The 14,090-nt window shown below is 41.7% G+C and overlaps 1 protein-coding gene across 4 annotated transcripts; it reads left to right on the plus strand.

Moving 5' to 3' along the window:
* The first annotated feature begins 58 nt into the window (after positions 1-58).
* Positions 59-9,620, plus strand: RBM7 (RNA binding motif protein 7). 4 transcript variants are annotated; one of them, XM_048827511.2, is made up of 5 exons: positions 80-215; positions 2,372-2,534; positions 4,848-4,950; positions 7,231-7,330; positions 8,229-9,620. In XM_048827511.2, the coding sequence occupies exons 1-5, from the start codon at positions 120-122 to the stop codon at positions 8,664-8,666; spliced, it is 900 nt and encodes a 299-aa protein (XP_048683468.1). In that variant the 5' UTR covers positions 80-119; the 3' UTR covers positions 8,667-9,620. The 4 variants fall into 4 exon arrangements, with proteins under 4 accessions (XP_048683470.1, XP_048683471.1, XP_048683468.1 ...); XM_048827512.2 differs by having other exon boundaries at positions 7,234-7,330; XM_048827513.2 differs by lacking the exon at positions 2,372-2,534 and having other exon boundaries at positions 59-215.
* The last annotated feature ends 4,470 nt before the right edge of the window (positions 9,621-14,090 follow it).

Raw genomic sequence — 14,090 nt, forward strand, 5'->3', positions numbered from 1 at the left:
GCGCCCGCCCGCCACCGTAAAGCTCTCCCGTGAAGGCGTAAAGCTCTCGCCCTCAAACGGTTGCGCCTGCGCAATGCACTGCTGGCGCCTGCGCAGTCAGTCGGGGCCCGTGCGTGGAGATGGGCGCGGCGGCGGCCGAGGCCAACCGGACCCTGTTCGTGGGGAACCTGGACCCCCGGGTGACCGAGGAGCTGGTCTTCGAGCTCTTCCACCAGGTACCGGCTTCTGCGCTCTCCGGGGGGGGCGATCTGAGAGGGCAGGACGAGGCCGGGCGGTTCCCGGCAGCAGCCTTCTCCCCCTCCCCCCCGCGATGGGCGTCAGCCCCGCCCCCATCCCAGGCTCCGCCCACGGGCCCGGGCCGCTCGCTCCGGCCGAGCCCCGCGCGCCTCCGCGTGCCTCCGCCTGCGTGCGAGCGTCCACACGGCACTCGCCCTCCCTGGAGCCGGGTCTCGGACACGTCCCCACCGCACTGCGCAGGCGGCGCCTGGCCTGGGGCTCTGCGCTGCCGCCGCGCTGAAAACGGCAGGGCTTGGCTCCCCACCCACCCCTCCAGCAGGGCCCTCGGGACCAGGGTCTTGAATGCTTGCTGGCTTCAGTCAGGTGGATTTGAGCGTGGACCAAAGGGAGCGTGGGCTCAAACGTGAGTCAGAGCTTGGGCTGAGTTGTGCAGTGTAGACATACGCTGATGTTAAAGCCAGCAATCACCATTTTGATTATTTAGTCCAGTGATTCTCAAACTTCATTGCTCCGCAACCTCCTCCTGATAACAAAAATTACTACAAGAAGAAAAAGAGTACTTGTGGCACCTTAGAGACTAACCAATTTATTTGAGCATGAGCTTTCGTGAGCGAGCTGTGGCTCACGAAAGCTCATGCTCAAATAAATTGGTTAGTCTCTAAGGTGCCACAAGTACTCCTTTTCTTTTTGCGAATACAGACTAACACGGCTGTTCCTCTGAAACCAAAAATTACTACATGGCCCCAGGAGGTGGGATCGAAGTCTCCGCCCACCTGAGCACCACCGCCCTGGGTCGAGGGACCAAAGTTCAAGCCTCACCACCCCATGCAGCGGTGGGGGGCAAAGCTGAAGCCCAGGCTTCATCCCCAGCCGGGGGGTGGGGACCTGTAACCTGAGCCCCTGTGCCCAGGGCTAAAGTCAAAGCCTGAGCCCAGGGCTAAAGCCCTTGGCTTCGGTCCTGGGCCCCAGCAAGTATAACACCAGCCCTAGCAACCCCATTAAAACGGGTTGTGACCCACTTTGTGGTCCTGACCCACAGTTTCAGAACTCCTGATCTAGTCTGACCTCCTGCAAAAGGCAGGTCAGAGAATTTCGCACTTCAAATCCTGCATGAGCACCGTTAAACTCTTACAATTTTATTGCCAGGCTCATGATATTATATGTGGGTTTTTTGTGAAGGCACAACTGCTGAAGTAGATTGAAGAATACCACATAGTTCTTACAGCACTTGCTATTAGCAGATTTCAAAGCATTTCACCACACTTTAATTTATTGTCCTCAATACTCTGAGGTGGAGGAATATTCTCATTTTTATAAGTGGAGTACTGAGGCACAGAGAGGCTACATGAATTAACCAAGATCATACATCTGACGAAGTGGGTGTTCACCCATGAAAGCTTATGCTCCAATAAATACGTCTGTTAGTCTGTAAGGTGCCACAGGTCTCTTTGCCGCTTTTACAGATCCTGACGAACAGAACTACCCTTCTGATACTCAAGGTCATACAGGAACTCACCAGTCTTGAACTCCAGTCTCCCTAGTATTAAGATGGTTTAGTGGTGAGGCACTGAACCATCAACTAACACTTTTTTAAAAAAAAAAATCTGTCATAATTGTGAAGGAAAGCTTGAAATGTGACCTAAAGGGTCAAACCAGGAAACACAGAAACCAAAACTTAGTATTATCAGATGTCATGATTTTTAAGCCAGTGTCACTATTTTTGATTGCTTGTGGCTGGCAGTATTGCTCAAGTCTATTCCTTGGTCTCTTTCTTTCCTTTCTAATTTGAGGTAGTCTTGCCCTTCTGTTGCAGTACGTATTTTGTTCTTAGAGTAACATACATGGCTTGCATAACTACAACTGCTTCTTATTACTCTTTGTATTGTGCTAGTGCCTAGAGGACACTGTATCAGGACATTGTATGCACACATAATAAAAAGATACTCCCTGCCCCAAACAGCTTCACTTAAATACAGATGCATGTAACATTTCTCTGCAGAACTGGCATGTGTGTGGTGTTCTTTGTGTGCTTGCTTATGAGTTTCTTGATTTCCTTTTCCATTTCTTTGTAAGAGTAAAACTCTTCTGAACTTGCTCCATTTTTATTTAACATTTTTTGTTTCTTGATTTGCAGGCAGGTCCAGTAATTAAAGTTAAAATACCTAAGGATAGAGATGGTAAACCAAAGCAATTTGCATTTGTGAATTTCAAACACGAAGAATCTGTCCCTTATGGAATGAGTCTGCTTAATGGGATCAAACTTTTTGGAAGGCCCATCAAAATTCAGTTCCGATCAGGTATCCATGAAATAAACATTTAAACAATCTAGTTGTTTTAGGCAAAGTGGAGTTATCTTTTTCCCCCTTCACAAAAAATTTGACTATTTATATTTAATATTTTTAGATAAAAAGGATATTCATTGTAGGATATCAAATTATAATTCATTTTTCTAATGGTTGGTATATTTGTGAAATGAAGGTGTCAGAACAGATTTGTACACTAGCCTTTCCTTATTATACTTTTCCTGCAGCAGGAGACTTGTCTGTCAGCTCTGCCTGAGCATAAGCTGGTTTGTTTTTGTTTTTTTTTAGTGTTAACTTTGGTTTCAGGTTTTTGTTTTTTACACTGCAAATGTTGTGTGAATGGTGACTATAGCAATCCTAATCAATTACATCTATGTATTTAGAGAACTTCTACATTTTTCTCAAGGCTGTTCAAATCTACAGTATGGGGGTGCGGGGGGGAAGCTTCCGATTTAGCTGAGTGTATACCCAAAATTGTCTAATAGCATTGAAACAGCAGAAATGGCTCAGACTCAAATGATAGGATTATTGAATATAAGACTCTCTGTTTTGGAAATGGATAGGATGGCAAATGAAGCTCTCTCACGTAGGGATAAATTGCTGCTGTTGAACAAATTCAACCAATTCAGGAGAGTTGGAATTTGCATGCTCAGAAAGAGGGAAATCTTTGTTTCTAGTCCCCGTCACCCCCCCCATGATAGAGAGGTTTGGAAGAGGTGCAGTCATAAGGTTGTATAATGTTCTGGAGGCAACAGTATAGAGTGAATGCCTGGGTTTACCAGTGGGAGTGACTGATTCCTGAAAAGAGGAAGGAAATATCTATTGGAAGTCTTGGATAAGAATGCTCAAAAAGTGGTGGTAATCCTTTAGATCAGTGATGCCCACCCTTATTACACAGGAGGGCCATATAAACCCAACTTTGTGTGGGTCAAACAGATTAAATCTTAAAATATGTACAGAGTCACCTATATTGATATTTTAAGTTCAGCATGTTTTGTACATATTTAGAATATTCTGTACATAGAAAACCTGTTAACACACTTGTGCAAACTAAAATGATGTAAGCATGACAAAACGCTAATAAATTGGCTGTTAGCGTATTAGGTTGAAGCAGGCTGCAAGCCTTATGAACTGCTCTGGTGGGCCATAGAATTCATTAACTTTATTTTCTTGGGTTTCATGCAAAAGGTTTTACATGTAGTACCAGATAAGTAGGGTCAGTAAACAATCCATTTAAATATATTCCTGCCTATTACATAGGTGAAAAAATTGAGTTCAGTGAATGCACAGTTTAGTCGTTTGGAGTGTAATACAGGACACACTGGAGTCGGAGGCAAAGCTCAGATTAATACATTATGGTAGTATCTAGTGGCTGCAACTAAGATTACTGCCCTATTGTGCTTAGTGGTGTATGGCATAAGAGATGATCCTTGCCTTGATGAGTCCCTTGCTTTCAATAGGTGAGGCTCAAACCATTAGTGAAATAAGTTGCCTTAAGAAACATAAGCTTTCCTACAAGGTAAGGAGAGCTCACTCTTCAGGTTTTCTGCTATATGTTTTAGATTATCTATTTTATAGCTCCAAGAAATACTCTAAACCGGTGCCTCTGAACCTTTCCAGATCCCTTTCAAGAGTCTGATTTGTGTTGTGTAACCCCCAAGTTTCACCTGACTTAAACTTACAAAATCCGACATAAAAATACAAAAGTATTACAGCATGCTATTGCTGAAAAATTGCTTACTTTCTAATTTACTATGTAATTATAAAATCAATTGGAATATAAATATTGTACTTACTTTTCAGTGTATCATACACAGAGCAGTATAAACAAATAGTCTGAAATTTATTTTGTACTGACTTCACTAGTTTTTATGTAGCCTGTTAAACTAGGAAAATATTGAGATGAGTTGATGTACCCCCTGGAAGACCTCTGAGTACCCCCCAGGGGTACATGTACCCCTGGTTGAGGACTGCTGCTCTAAACTCCTCATGCTTTAGCTGGGGGAGGGGCGGGGGTTACAAATTACTGTTACTGGCATGTTAGTGACAGTTGTATCTGATTGCAGTTAAACTAGGTTTACTAGCCAGAATGTTGCAAGTTGATTGCATCTTTACCATTGGGTATTAAAACAATTGCAACACCCTGTTTTGTAAACCTGATTGTGTGCCTTGACGGTTCACTAATGAAACTCCAAAGCTAATTAAAAGCAATGCAGTAGTGTTTCCATCTTCTAACAGGTGTTCACTTCTTATCTGAACTTCCATTCGTTCTTTAGGTTGTCTTATAAAATGTTTGTTTTAATTCAGGCAGTAGTCATGCATCTCAAGATGGCAATTCATCTTATTTCCAGCATGGATCTGCTAATACAAGTCCTTCCAGCACACCACATTCAACACCAAATTCAAACAGGTAAAGACTTCTATCCCACCTACCAGCAAGTACTTGTCAAATATATACTTTTGTAATTTAATATATGGTGACTTTGCTGTGGCTGCTGTCCTGCTTCTGGGCAGAGTAGCAGTTGTACCTTCTTTCCAGTGAGAGGCTCTCTTCCTATTCATTTATACTGCTTGTAGGTGGAGCACAGTTGTATCTCTTAGGGCAACAAAATAAAAATTAGGAACCTATTGTGAGGGTGAAAAGTATATGGTGGTTTTGGGTTTTTTTAATGAAAACAAGGTTGAAAAATGCATACCCAATGTGAAACACTAGCTTTCTAAAGCTTTCCACTTCATATGCTCTAGTGAGCTGCTGTGTTTTGGGAAAAATCTAGTGAAAATAGAAAATTTGTAGTAACTTAGGGCAGGTCTAAACTACTGCTTAAATTAATCTAACTTGCGTCACTTAGGGATGTGGAAAAAGGCCCCCATGTTCCCTCAGCGATACAAGTTTCGTGCTGTCCACACAGGTGCTATATTGGCAGAAGATGCTCTCATACTGACATAGCTTCCGCTTCTTGTGGAGGTGGAGTAATTATGCCGATGGGAGATTGGCATAGCACATCTTCACTAGATGCACTACAGCAGTGCAGCGGCACAGATGTAGTTTAGCCTTGCCCTTAGTGTCTCTGGTTTTTGTTCCTCTGTGTTGCTGTAGACCATAGAGTTTAATTATTTTATTACAAAAGCTGTGTTGTGAAGCTTGATCTGAGACTTCACAGAACCGGTCAGGTGTATCTCAACTGAAATCCTGCATGTAGGTTTTTAAACAGATCTAAATAAAAGGCTGGGTAAGATCATATTGGGGAAAAAATAGCTGACACGTAGAACGCAGGATTGCTTTGCTTAATATAAGCTTTCTGTAAAATCAAAAAGGTGCCAAAATTATCAGCTCCAAAATTGGATTTGTGGTTACCAGAGGAATATACTGTTCAGTGGCCACTATTTGATGGGTTAGTATACCCACTATCAAAAGCAATACTTTTGAGTCTTATGTGGTGATTCACTTAAAACTAGGCTAGTTCTACTCTACATGAGCTGCAACAGAACAGTTGCAGGTATGCTGCTGTAGTGTAGATGCTTTCTATGTTGACAGAAGGAGACTAACACGGCTGTTCCTCTGAAATCTGTTGATGTAGTTAATCTGCCTGTCTGCGAAGCGGTAGCTAGGTCCACTTAACTGCATCTATAGTGTGGGTTAGGTTAACTTAACTACAGTGCACAGGGTGCAAAATTTCTCATAGCTCTGAGTGACATAAATAGGTTGACCTAACTTAGGTGTAGACCAGGCCCTAGTCTCTGGATATGAATACAGTCTTACTGGATGGTTTCTTTTTAACTTGTAAGTTATGACAAGAATGATGTCAAGTACAAGTGTAATAGCTAACTTAAATGTAAATGATCCATGCAGATTTGATTCTTGTCTTGATAGTGTACAAATAAAACTTCAACAGGTCTTGAGTAACTGAACTATTGAGTATTAACTCATGCAGATGTTTAGAAAATCTTATTGACAATCTACCACAAACAACCCCCATGGATGTAACTTTGTGCATTGAATAATTCAGTGGTAAATAGAAATCTCTATCCAGACCTTTTGTGGTGCCATCAAATGAAGCTGTGAATTGCCTTTAGCTCAGTATGTTGTTCAAATGATATCACTTAAGTAGTCACAGTGCAAATAGAGTAAATTTATGCAATTCAGCATACAAAAAAATTGCTACCTCCTGTGGTATAATTTGGTTCAGAACCAGGAAGCAGTTTGTTTTTTTCCAAATTATACCTTTAGTTACTTTGCATTCCAAACAGTCTTTACAGCTTCTCTCCTTATGGAACAGGTATATGTATTCTTAGTGGCCCAAAACCTAATGGTCTAAATAAGTATTGCCAATTAGTAAGAACATTAAAGGTATGCTGTTACCTTGATGGCTAGTCCCTTTCGAGAAAAGCTAAAAGCAGTTTCAGGTACAATCACTCCTGCCTTAAAGTCCACCTGCCAATTCTTGTGGTCTGAGTCACTTCCCTGTTTAAGCATGTTTTTCCATTGATGTGTGAAAGACCCATACAGAAAAGGGGAAATAACAATGGGCAAAGGGCTGTCAAATACACAAAATAAGCAAGCCTTTTTAAAGAAAAAAATTACAGCATGACTTTTTTTTAAAAAAAACACTGATTAGGCTGCTGATGCCCCTTTAGCTTGCACAATGATGGTTTGAAACACTAAAGACTAAAATTCCTAATCTTTCTTCAGCAGATATGATAGGAGCACAGATAACACGTTAACAGGATTCACATCCACGCAGATGCTGCAGAGGTCTTTCTCATCTCCTGATAACCTTCAGAGACAAATGGTATGCTGTTAAGTCAATAGAAACAGAAAATCTAAACCTAGTGGTCACAAGCAGTAGGTGGATAACACATGAAAACTCTCTCCTTTTAATTTTAAGTACTTTTTTACTTAGGGATACTTATTTAACAGATACTGATTCACAGGAATGTGTTTATGGAGTGTTGAAAGTATGATTGCAGTAGGCTTACTGTTCCTGCCACTGAAGTGTTTAGTGCCTGAAAACTCTTTGAACCAAAGAGTAACTATAGATAAAGCAATCAGTGTACACGTCTAAACTTACTCTGTGAACCTGCATCCAGTCCTTCTGTTAGTAAGTATTCACATCAAAGCTTTTCAGCTGAGGAGCAAATAGTGTTCCAGAAAGGACAACTTAGCATCCATATGAATAAAACCATCAGCTCTGATTTTTCATTCTGTTTGAGTGTCAACTTCTGAAAACAAATGCTCACTCGCCAAAAATAGGTCAGTATGTTACTTTTTTTGTCTCCTTTGGGTCAACTGTTTAATTGTGTAATCTCTTCAACCAAAACTACATCTCAAAGAAATTAAATGCTCTTGCTTTTTATTATTCTGAATTTTATTTAGTATATCATTTAGAGTTAAGCAGGCCTGGCTCATTAGAGGGATGAAAATACTGTATGACATTTAGGTCTCCAGTAGAGAGTGTGTGGCTGCCATGAATGCTGATGCACATAGTGCATGGTATTCCTCCTGTATTCACTATTTATGTAATGCAGAACTCGTAGCCCTTTGTAAGTATTAAAAAACTGTCCTAAATCTTGCACCATGGAGTGCTGAGCTGTTCCATCAGTCATCCAGTCTCGGCAGAACCAAATGCTGATTCAGTATCCATCAAATCAGCTACACTTCTTTCTTGATTACCCTTTTTTTCCCCCCAGATGAATAGTGGTACACGGCAGCAGTCACAATACAGTGGAAAGTATGGTTCTCCGCATGCAGAGCAGTCTAGTTATATCTCACCAGGGCAGCAGCAGAGTCATTCATTTAATCAGTCTTCAGGCTCACAAATGCAGCGTCGTCCAGATGGATCGTCAGCACAGCGCAAGAACAGGCTGAACTCCCATCCTTATATGGACAGCAGACATTTTAACCGTGAGCAGCGTTTTGGAGACTATGGATCTGATCATCATTACAGAGGGAACAGAGATGAGTACAGCTATGAAGACAGGAGTCCTCATGATGCTGGATCTGATCACTATTCTAGAGGGAACAGGGATGAGTACTGCTATGAAGACAGGAGCCATGATGGCTGGAGCCATGACTATAACAGAAGAGAGAACTACAGAGATGGCAAATGGCGCCCATCCCGGCATTAGCCAGTATTTAAAGTGGACTCTAAAGAACTTTTAGGGGCTCTCTCCTCTAGATCTCAAATTAATTTTAACAAAGTGTATAGAGTAACATTGTAAGTTACCTTTTAAAAAACTTTTGTAAAGTCATGTACATTACCTTTTTTAAAAAAAAGCTTCATTTTTATTGTATTAACTTTTCACCTCAGGGTTTTATGTGGAGATGTGCCACAACTTTTTTAAAAAAATCGTAGTTTGGGGAGGTGAAGTTGTACAGCTTGGTTGTATTAAAAAAATTTGTATTTTTTGTAGTGTAACTAAAGTCTCTGCAGCCAATCTGGTGGTAATCCCATTAAACAAATTCCTTGTATGATGTGTGGCAGTTTAAATATTGAAGACAGTGTTTCATACTGAAATAAAGGTTGCTTTTGAAAATTTAATGTAATTGCCCTATAAAAGCTGTGGATAAAACAATTTCAGTGTTCCAAGTTCTTGCATTTAAGGACTTTGTTCTCATTTGTTCCAATCTTAGGTCTTTTGATTTGTTTAAAAATTATGTGCAATAGCCTAAAATGTTTGAAGAATTTATGTAACTAAAACCATTCAGGAACTGATTACATCCCTTGATGATGATGTCTGTTTTAGAAAATCTGAATTTAGCCTGTGCCTCTTGATGCAAAGAATTTTTGTTTAATGCACAGGAGAAACAGGTGCCTATTTTATACATTTTTAGATGTATGCCCTTAATTTTTATGCAATATTAACTTTTAAATCAGTTGCTGAATTGTGGTCTGACTGAGCTACAGTATACAAAAGTAATAAGGGTTGATTGATTTGTTCCAGAGTAGTAACCAAGAGGCTGTTAGTGACAGAATTCCACATGTATTGAGATCTTGTTTAAATAACTATTCATGTGCCCTGATCACTTTAATATATGTATTCCTATGTTTCAGTATAGCAATAAACTTTTTTATGAAAGTATTCAGTGAAAAGTTTGAGGTTTTAAGCTGTTTCTCCTCAGTTTGCATCTTAAGGTCTCTCCTACATAGCTAGCAATTGTCAGACTCATGATTGAATGAGAATTGAGTAGTAATTAGAAATACAGAACCAACTAGAAGACTAAATCAAAAGTCTGAAAACTAGATATTTCAGTTAATGTCTCTTACATGGACTTGCTCAGGTTTCAGAGTAGCAGCTGTGTTAGTCTGTATTTACAAAAAGAAAAGGAGTACTTGTAGCACCTTAGAGACTAACAAATTTATTAGAGCATAAGCTTTTGTGAGCTACAGCTCACTTAATTGGATACCCCAAACTAGTCAGAATAAGGAAAATAGAATAGTCAGTATTGTCAAGAGGAATGAATATGCTCAATGTTTTCCTGAAAGATTTAAAGAACTGAGACATCATTAAGGACCCCATCCTTCTTTAAAGCCTGGCATTGGATGACAAGTTTTATAGTACAGTAGAGACATGGAGACTAAACTCTAGATTTTAGTAGTTCCAATCTACTTGACATATAAAATGTTGAGTTGCTTGTCTCCTAGTCTTTGCATGTTCTCATATTGTAATTGTCAAGCTCCATAATATTAAACCCTAAATGAAACATGTGCCATGAAGTTGCCTTTCAGATCAGGCTGATCTGTGTGTTTGAGAACTTATGCTATTGTTACTAAAGAGGATTTCAGTTTAATATCAGGCTCCATTTTTGACAAGCACAAAAATCCACACAACTATGATAAATTACAATCAATTATGCAAGGTACAAGTGATATGAAGAGAAGTAACTTTAATGCTGTGAAGCTCTTAAAACATTTTCTGTTATGTATGCCCTAGAAATGATTAAAGCCTGCAAGCTATGAAGCAAAGATGCAGGACTTGATAAATGATATGGCATCAGCCATTTCATTGTATGATGATTGGAAGATTTATAAAATTCTGGCAGAAGACTTTTGGAATAACAAATGAATGTCTTCCAAAGACTCATCCTTCATTTTACAAGGATCAACCATTTTGTCTTGGCTGTTCAGAGGTTTTTTCCCAAATCTGAGGCTATTTAGTAGATACTCAAAATAGATATTTTACTACCAAGTTTTAGTGCATTAATCAGAACAGCAACTATTTGCAGAGGATTGGTATCTCCTTTTCCCTAGCAGATACTAAAGTTTAAAAAACCCTTCCTGATCCATTGAATTTAACATGCAAAGAATGAAATCTTAATTTAACTCACCTTTTCCTTGTGTAATGCTAATTCCAGAAAGCTAAGCTGTTCACATACTGAGTTAGGATGACCAGTTCTTCTCTCAGAATAAGTTATTGGGCATGATTTTCAAAATAGGTGCAGTGAATTTAATTAAATGAGCTGCAGGGAAGCCAGAAAACCACATCTTGCTTACAAACTTTGGATAAGAGCCTAGCCATACAGTTTGCCAGAAAATATCAATTCTTTTGTGAAAAAGAAAAGTGATTGGTTTTATCCAAGTAAATGTGTTTTCATCCTGTCATACTTTTAGACAAGTTGAAAAAGTTGATGGGGAAAAAGGGGAAGTTGGGCAGAATGCAGGTGATTTTTTTTTCTGCTAGTTCACTAATTTCTTTGGAGCACACACTGTAATGGAAGTGTTAGTTTCCCAGATGCTGTCCTGATTGCTAACTCCCTCATTTCTTGTAGCACTGAAAACTAGCATTTGTGATCCTTGTGTAGTCTACATTCTGGAAAAGTATTTTTTTAAATTGGTGTAGACATAGCTAAATTGACTTTTCTTGCTTGGATAACTAAGTTTCAATGTAAAAAAAACCCATGATTTAAAAAACAACAACTTTAATTTTGTATATTTTTACTTAAATGCCAGCAGTAGTACCAGGCAATAAGCTCTAGTGCTAAAATAGTCAAATCAGATCTTAGTAGATGTGGTAATGACAATTTCATAACACTCAAGGCCAGATTTTACTATCAAATATCTTAATTCTTTACCTTTTCTATAATTTTTTTCATTCAACCTTCTATTTCATGAGGTATTTCATGAGGTACTTCATGACCTGCAAATGTGACTGCAACAGCAGAAAACTACCATGTTAAAGACATCCATAAGATAACTTGGACATTTAGATATTGATTCTGTAGGATGCTAGTTAAACTAGAAACGTAAAAATTACAAAATACCATTGGTATTATGCATATATCCATGAACTGCTTGTAAATCACTTGGATTTAAGCACCAAGTGGGCTGAATAGGTGCTCTCATTTTAGAATGCCAGGGCCCTTAAATAGTATCTGGGTTTTCTGTTTGGTGGGAAATTCTACAATTTTGAGTTTGTTTTGAAACTTAAAACCAAATATTTTGAAATGATCAAACAAGGCAGGCCAAACTGGGTTAGACTAAAGGTCCATCTAGTCCAGTATCCTGTCTTCCAACAGTGGCCAATGCCAGATGCTCCAGAGGGAATGAACAGAACAGATAATCAGCAAGTGATCCACCCCGTCACCCATTCCCAGCTTCTGGCAAAAAAAAAAATTGACTTTTTAAACTTAATATTTAAAAATGCATTTCCTTCTGAAAAAAATGTTTTGAAATAAATCAAATGTTTTCTTTAAAGAATTACTGCTTCCCCTGGAATTAAAAAAATACAGACATTTCTAGTGGACGTTACAAAAACATGTTTTGGGACAAATTTGTTAGTAGTTTTACTTTAACTTTGGGTTAAGACAGAGGTTGGCAAACTGTGGCCTGTGGGTCACATCTGGCCCATGGGACTGTCCTGCCCGGCCCCTGAGCAGGTCCTGGCCCAGGAGGCTCACCCCCGGCCCTTCCCCTACAGTCCCCTTTCCCCCACAGCCATGCCACCGTCTGTTGCGATGCTCTGGGCAGCGGGGCTGCAGAGCCTGGCCTGACCTGATGCTCTGTGCTGCGTGACTGCCTGTCCTGGTGCAGCCGCGCTGCCAGCCACTAGTGCTCCAGGCAGCACAGTAAGGGGTGGAGGGGGTGTTGGATAGAGGGCAGGGGAGTTTAAGGGGCAGTCAGAAGGTGGGGAACAGGGTTGAATGGGTGGGGGCAGGCAGTCAGGAAGGAGAAGGGGGGTTGGATGGGGTGGTGGGGGGCAGTTAGGAGCAAGGGGCAGTCAGGGAGAAGGGGTGGTCAGATGGGGCAGGGGACCCAGGGGACCAACAGCGGGGTGAGTGGATGGGGCAGGGGGGCTGTCAGGTTGCAAGAAGCAAGGGGGGAAGAGGGGGGCAGGCTATGCCTGGCTGTTTAGGGAGGCACATACAATTTCAGAAACCCAGTGTGGCCCTCAGGCAAAAAAGTTTGCCCGCCCCTGGGTTAAGATGTCTATTGACAAACAAGGCAGACAATTTCAGCACTTTAGTCTCTGGAAAGCATTGAGAACTTTGAATTGTAGGTTTCTTTTAGTGAGAGCAGCTTTCGGCAAACTAAGTTTTTAGTTTCAAGAAATCAGTAAAAGCACAAATTCATTAGAGGCCACAATCCACCTGCAGTTGTGGGGAAGTTGGAGAAACTGCTGCAAGAAGCTGCTGGTTGGATTTACCAAACACATTTATGAGGAAGGTACTGTGGTGGGTTTTGTACCTCATCAATCCCTTAAGTCAGGGGAGGCAGTCCCACCTCTCTACAGGTGCATCCATTTTTTTACACACACCCCCAGCCGTCAGCCAGAGAATGGCTGGAATCCATTCAGTATGCCCCTAGGGCAGTATGGGGCAATGTCCAGAGTTCACCCAATTCCCCCTTCCCTAGTGGGGTAGCACAGCCTAGCAGCCAGAGTCAAAACTTCCCCCTTTGGAGGCAAAACAGGAGGCCTAGTGGCCATCACAAGGGGGGAGGAGGACCCAACCCAGGACCCTGTCAGCAGCAGAGTAATCTGCCAAGGGGTCAGCAGGGAATCCTACTGAAACAGACTGACCTCATAAGGGTGTGAGGTACCACTCCCTTAGCCTTCGTGGGTCACTTCCTACCCGCTCCCCTGCAGCAGTGGTCCATAGGGTATCGGGGTCTCCAAGCACCTCAGCACCAGACACGCCCTGGGGTTCCAATAGCAGTAGGCCTCTAGTCCAGGTTTCTGTCTCTCCAGCTCTTGTAGGGAAGACTTGTAACGGCTCCTGGGCTGGTATCCTCCTTTCTCAGCAGCCAGCCCTGAGTAAGGCAGCTCTGCAGGCTTTTATACCTGACTTCCAGGTGGAGCATGCCCAGCAGAGCCTCAGGGGTGGGACTTCCTCTGCTAGAAGGGAAGGATTAACCCCCCCGATACCAGTGCGGGGCTGATCTGCCCGTCACACTACACCAGGGATCGGCAACCTTTGGCACGCGGCCTGCCAGGGTAAACCCCCTGGCAGGCCGGGCCGGTTTTTTACCTGCCGAGGGATGAGCTGGCCGCCGCTTCCTGCAGCCCCCATTGGCCTGGAGCGGCAGACCGTGGCCAGTGGGAGCCGCGATTGGC

The sequence above is a fragment of the Caretta caretta genome, chromosome 22, assembly GCF_965140235.1.
Source record: "Caretta caretta isolate rCarCar2 chromosome 22, rCarCar1.hap1, whole genome shotgun sequence".
NCBI lineage: Eukaryota > Metazoa > Chordata > Testudines > Cheloniidae > Caretta > Caretta caretta.

Bases quoted from the DNA above. Each gene is read 5' to 3' on its own strand.
- RBM7 (XM_048827511.2), top strand. From the start codon at position 120: ATGGGCGCGGCGGCGGCCGAGGCCAACCGGACCCTGTTCGTGGGGAAC. The intron at 216-2,371 runs GTACCGGCTTCT...CTTGATTTGCAG, and splicing joins TCTTCGAGCTCTTCCACCAG to GCAGGTCCAGTAATTAAAGT. The intron at 4,951-7,230 runs GTAAAGACTTCT...ATCTTTCTTCAG, and splicing joins TCAACACCAAATTCAAACAG to CAGATATGATAGGAGCACAG.